At 41.3% G+C, this 6,338-nt stretch overlaps 1 protein-coding gene across 1 annotated transcript in view; it reads right to left on the reverse strand.

Annotated features, from left to right (window-relative positions):
- LOC142498087 (uncharacterized) overlaps window positions 1–6,045 on the reverse strand; it is a 22,742-nt gene extending 16,697 nt beyond the window's left edge. The window contains exons 1-4 of the mRNA XM_075606593.1: window positions 5,954–6,045; window positions 5,268–5,470; window positions 1,029–1,175; window positions 128–663 (exon numbers count right to left, since the gene is read on the reverse strand). Coding sequence (XP_075462708.1) covers window positions 128–663; window positions 1,029–1,175; window positions 5,268–5,470; window positions 5,954–6,045 — 978 coding nt within the window. The remainder of the gene's footprint in view (window positions 1–127; window positions 664–1,028; window positions 1,176–5,267; window positions 5,471–5,953) is intronic.
- Between the last annotated feature and the right edge of the window lie 293 nt (window positions 6,046–6,338).

Consider the following 6,338-nt stretch of genomic DNA (forward strand, 5'->3'; position numbering starts at 1 on the left):
GGGCTTTTGGGTAGTGACTGTTCACGGACAGGGCTTGTGCCCACTGACACATGTGAGCAAGTTGGTAGACACTGCACAAGTGATGGTTGGTCTGTTTCATGTGTGTCTTGTTTTGCTGAATTTGTACAGATGGCAGCGGTAGGATGTCATCAGGAACCTGCACAGCAATGTCTGCTACTTGACCGGTAACATTTGGGCCTGGTGAATGAATATCAGATGAATGTGGTGAAAACTGACCTGCATGAACAGATCCTGCCTGTGAGGTGTTGAATTGTGGTACATTAGTCATTCTCCAGTAATTAGCTTTTGTTTGCTGAACAACTAATGCTTCGAATGAGGTGTTGATTTTTTGCAACTGTTTAGGCACTTCAATGAAGACTCTGTGGAGATGTGCCAATTGTGAAACTGTTTCTTCCTGCAGTGCAATCATCCTTTCCAGCACTGTCATCAGGTCAGAATGGCGACGATTTTCTGCTTCCACAATTTTTCCCTCAGAAGCTACAATTGCATCATATGTGGTATTTGCTGGACGTTTTGGCGGTAAAACAGTTTCAATTGGAACCTCTTCATGGTCACTTGCTTGTATTTGTGTGTCTATGGCGGCGGCGGCGGCATCATCATCATCATCATCATCATCATCATCATAATCCTCTTCATCATGTTCTACAAATAAATGTACACATTATTAAATGGCATGTTAATCTCTGCTGTGTTACTATGTAATTCTACTGTGTCAAAAGTAACAACTAACATGTTTCCATACGTTTTATAACCTCACATTAAAAACTACCTTGAATTAAGAATAATGTTTGGACTCAGTATGAAATATGAGTGAATGAAAACTTGCTGTAAACTCACAACTCCTACATGATAGTTAACATCACTAACACAATACATGTTGCCTTACACTTCATTTTCACATACACTAAGTAATCGTATTTAAAGAACATGTGCAAAACAATTAATGAACATGACAACATAACATATAGAAGAGCACATATTATATGGCCACCAACTGATACACTCACCTTCTAGGTGTGTTGAGCTGGCTGACCCAGGTGAAGACACTTGTTCCCTCTCAGGTGACACATGTCCTTCAGGGGCAACTATATATAACAATAACATAAGTTTTACATTTACATGTGTAAATATTGAACAAACAGTTATTGTATGTTCTGTATTTATGAGTACGTAACAGCATCAGTTCCTTAACCCAAAATGTGTGTGTGAAAGTGAACATAAATAGTTGTAATAACAATGTACATGCCTGTGTACTTAGAACTTTTGAGTTCCCTAACATAAAACATACTATGTTTCTGCAGTAATGCGTGAGGATAAATAGATTAAATTTGAACATAAAAATCATATGTTGTGTAGTGATATCAGTATCATAATGTACATAACTATCATGAGATGACCATTCACAATGGTTATCATGAAGGTGGTCATATTGCAAAAAGTGTTGTTTTTGGTAGAGGATATGTGTGGTACATTAATATAAGATGTGGCACACCTGAATGTGGCTGTGACTCAACAAGACAACACATGCAGTGTGTGATAATGTGTCGTTGATAGTAGTTCAACTATAGATATGAGTGAACTAATGTGTGACGTACGCTTTGATAAGTAATGAGTTGTTGGGGCATTTAGTAGCTAAAGTGAAGCTTTCAAATGAGTGTGATTAACTTCAGTTGTGCTAGTCAGGTTGTAAGAACGGTATTCCCTTCCCCAAAAAGCCTAATCAGCCACACCTTTCAATTACTTGAAACAGGTGAAAATGGTGTGAACTAAGTTGACCCTAAAATGAGGCTGTAATTAGTGTGTGTGCTGAACCCCACCCCCTCTGTTGAAGTGTATGCTGTGATGAGATATTAATTGCAGCTGCTTTAACACAATGGTAGATGAGCTAAATAGTCGTGTGCAGTTTTTAAGTTATGAAAACAATGACATAACATATGATACGTGTGCCTCATTATGCTGTCTGTATATGACTTAAAGCAAAAATGGACATTTTCATTAACAACTATAGATGTGTTAGTGCAAGTGATGTTTGTAGGCCGTTGCATGCAATATATTTGATGCATGCTTAAAATAGGCAGTAATGTCATGTTTGTCGGAGTAAAATAAATAAAATACACAATAATATTATACATATTTATGTTCTGTACCTGTAGCTAGTAATAATTTCTCATTAACATGTGTTACACATGTGTACTACCCTGTTGTTTCCCATCTTCGCCCACCATCAATTGCTTCCACTGCAGCAATGCATTTTGGGAATTCACATGTAAATGAGCACGCAATGGCACGTGCTATATTAGTTACTGCTTTTAGTAGGACTACAACATATATGTCTATTTTGAGATATATATATATACAGAATCAGACATATACATATATAGATGCAGGTATGCTTATATTGTGAAGACAGTATAAAAAGCAGTGTAAATATGCAAAATAACTGTAAGCAACGACACGCCTAGTACAGTAATATTTCTCACCTGGTGGAAATTGTGAGGGATAAATTCCTATATCACGGTCACCAGGTAAGCCTTCCACGACGACGGGAAGTAATTTTGCCCGAAGCAGCTCCTCTAATGGACTTAATATGAGACGTTGTGGTGTCGGCCCACCTCCAGTGCCAGTAGCATGCACGCGTTGGTGTTGTATTTTCTTTTTCAATTTGGACCTAATATCATCAAATCTCTTGTGACAATTCCGCTTGTCCCTCACATGATTCCCACACGCATTGACACCAATGACTATTGTGTCCCACATTTCTTTTCTGCTTGCTGAACTTGTCCACCCTTGAAAAACATATAAAATATATGAGGTAAATGAATAATAATAGAAGCACCAGTTTCCTACACTGCTAGCTGTTCCAAGAGATAGCAAACATGCTGTTTTATGTGTAATATGTGAAGCACATGAGCATTCACTACTAAACCTATACATGTAAGCAAGGTTGCATTCATATTGTATGCAGTTATGGCAAATTGACCGCCTGTGTTTAGTTATCCTTGTAAGGCATGATAAAAAGCTGTGTTTCCAGACTAATTAACATAGAAAGATATTCTGAACCCATATTTGCATATGAACAAAACTCAGATGACCTAGGATCACATGTATTTGAATAATAAATGTAAAGGTACACTTACCTAGTAAATGTCCATATATACTGTCATAGTGCTCCAGAATGCCAGTGACAAGAGCTGTATTTTCCTGGTCATTGAAGCGAGGATTACGTGGCTTCTCCACACGTTTCTTCCGAGCAGGTTTAGGGTCAGAGCTTGGCTGGTGCTGACTGGACTCTCCTTCTTCCAATGGAAGAGACTCCAAAAGCTGTCCACCAGCAAGCACGCCACCACCAGACACCCCATCAGCAACTGCGCCACCAGCAGCACTCACAGCACCAGCACTCCCACTCCTAGCACCAGCACTCCCACTCCTAGCACCAGCACTCCCACTCCCAGCAACAGCTCTCCCACTCCCAGCAACAACACTCCCACTCACAGCAACAGCACTGCCACTCACAGCAACAGCACTCCCACTCCCAGCAACAGCACTCCCACTCCCAGCAACAACACTCCCACTCCCAGCAACAGCACTCCCACTCCCAGCAACACCACTCGGTGCACCAGCAACATCACTCCCCTGAACAGTACGTTCACTCCGACGCGTACTCCCACGAGTAGAACTCCCACTCCCACCAGCATCACTCTTCCCACGCTTTGCGGGCATACTTCCAGCACTCACAAAAAACAGACAACTAATGTACAGCCAATCACACGAAACACTTCCACATATAAAACAAGACAAAGATGTAAACAAAACAACAATGGACAAAGCTCACCCAATACACAACAAGTCTCTCCGTCAATATGCAAATGTTCAATCAGCCAGCTCTGTGCGTCTCTCTCTCTCTCACTCCCAACAACACAGAGAATGATTAGCAGTACACGTTGCCTTTAAATATGGCGCACAATCCAATACATGCTTGTTTCGCCTGATTCAGCAAGATTTGTGATTGGGCAACCTATCAGCACCCCGCCACGCACGCCGATACACCTGTGTGTGATCGGATAATCATCGTGAGAGTGGGCGGATTTGTTTTCGGGTTGATTTTGAATGTATTCTGCACTTACTGCATACGGAGAGGAAAAATCGCCATTAACTTGACTAATCGGTAAGCTTGCCGATTTCACTTAATCGACGCTTACTGCATGAGGCCCTTACACCCAGACCTGCCATGTTAATCCCTGCTGCCTTCAGACCAACAATAACACACAGCAGCACCATGGCTAATTTTCTAACAATATTTTAAGAGAATAAAGAGCTTTAATATCAGGAAGCTGCAGGGAACTTATCTAGCTATTGATTAGCAGTTTTATAGGGTTTGAGATGTGAGGTCATACTCAGTACTGCTAAATATTCTAACATGCTCACGTTAATGGGAGGTTTTATGAAACACTGTCAGGATGGTGTAAATGCCACTGAGGGTTCATTTCCATGCAGTAGCCTTTTAGAAATCATGCCAATTTAGGCCCATATTTACTAAGCAGTCTTCTGCCATTAGACACTTTCCTGAACTGCAGACAATGGACTTGAATAGGTTAAAGGCGTCTTCCAGGGCGGGAAGGCGTCTTATAGAGACGTGCAAAGCTTTGCACAATGCATTTGTATTTTTAGATAACATTTTAACCAAAATTGATTCCTGGCAAACCAGTTTCACCAGAGGTTTTAATGACTAATAGATACACAGAAAAAATCTATATGTTAATTTGGATATATAAAATATATTCAAATAATTTAAATTTGCATATTTCCCAGGTATCACAGTTCTGTTGTGTTTTGATCACAGGTATCTCACCACATATTGTATAAAGGACATTGACTTAATGCATGGCGATTAGCTCACGACCTCTGCGGTGAATAAGAGAGGAACAATTGCAATCGGTTTGTGAACTTGGAGAAGAGCTCTAGTGTCTTCAGGCAGAGGAATGATAAGTAAATATGATGTAAGCACTGTATATTGGTTATTAAACCTCCCTTTCCTTGCAAGCCACAAAATACCCAACATGTTCATAGTCTACTATGTGGGTATTTAATTTGCTTCTGTATTTCCCAAAACTCTTAATGATAAACCCTGTGTCACTAAGAGCTTTCTTTGCAAACTCATCATCATAGGTCAGCATTGAAAACTTGTGTTGGCCAATCATGTAATATGACATGTTGAAAAACCCAAACAGGATCAGATGCCCTCCCACCTTCAGAAATGATGACATTTTTTTTCAGGTTACTGAGATAACTGTTATGATCTTTGCTAGCAGCTTCCAAGTACCACTTGCTGACCAGGACGTCTGCTTGTGGCACCACAACAGGGTCCAACGGGTTGGCTTTGGTGAAATCACATTTTACAACACGTTTGATTGCTCTTCTTAGTTTTTCTTCTTTCTCCTCCCATCCATCACTGAAAAAGAATTAATAATTTCTTCAATTAAGTAAGTATATACATTGCAGAATTACGTCTCTAGCACCCATCCACGTTTATAACTATCATATGTTTATTGTGTCCGTTTGCAACATAATGTCAACTTAAGCGGGAAAACTGTACAATGTGAATAGAACTTTATGTGGAGAGCCTTGAACGCTAAAACAGACCATATAGCTGCAGTATTTTTCTTTGAATTCCCATGTTCACAGAACCTGTGTGCTCTGTCTCTGATGCTGAATAGTTTCTATAGAAAATATGATGTATTTAAGACATTATTGTTCCATGTGCTTGTGACCTCAGATCCCTGCTTCTGTAGTTAATCCTGGTAGTGAATCATCCAGCAGATTCCAGGAATTCCCTACGGTCATGATATTCAGAATGCTGGTTCATATGCTGGGTTTTTCTAACTGAATGTGTCATCAAATTCATGTCATGCTTTCTCATATCCTCTTGTTCTACCTGTCGCTCAGTCTTTGTGAGGATCGCGGACAAGCGCACGCCCTGCGCTCCCTCTTGCGCAGCTCTTGCAGGATATGGTGGTCTGCCCCCATTCCAAGGTACGCGTAGCACGCATGCGCGCAGCAGTGATGTCATTGGTCACCACGGACCTAGACTCCACCCCCGGATCACGCCGCACGCTCCCAACGCGTGGCGGATGCACGTGACGCGTGCGCGATGCTCCCAATCTCCGTGATCATCAGCCACATTGGCTGCACCTGGCTTGCCGAGCAAGCCTATCACAGGATACCGCAGAGGCCACACATCTGCTCCACCCCCCATGGGGGATTGGTCCTTCCACATATATATGCTCAGCTGTGCCACTGGCACTTTGGCTGAGCATAGA

Source organism: Ascaphus truei, chromosome 6 (genome assembly GCF_040206685.1).
Source record: "Ascaphus truei isolate aAscTru1 chromosome 6, aAscTru1.hap1, whole genome shotgun sequence".
Classification (NCBI taxonomy): domain Eukaryota; kingdom Metazoa; phylum Chordata; class Amphibia; order Anura; family Ascaphidae; genus Ascaphus; species Ascaphus truei.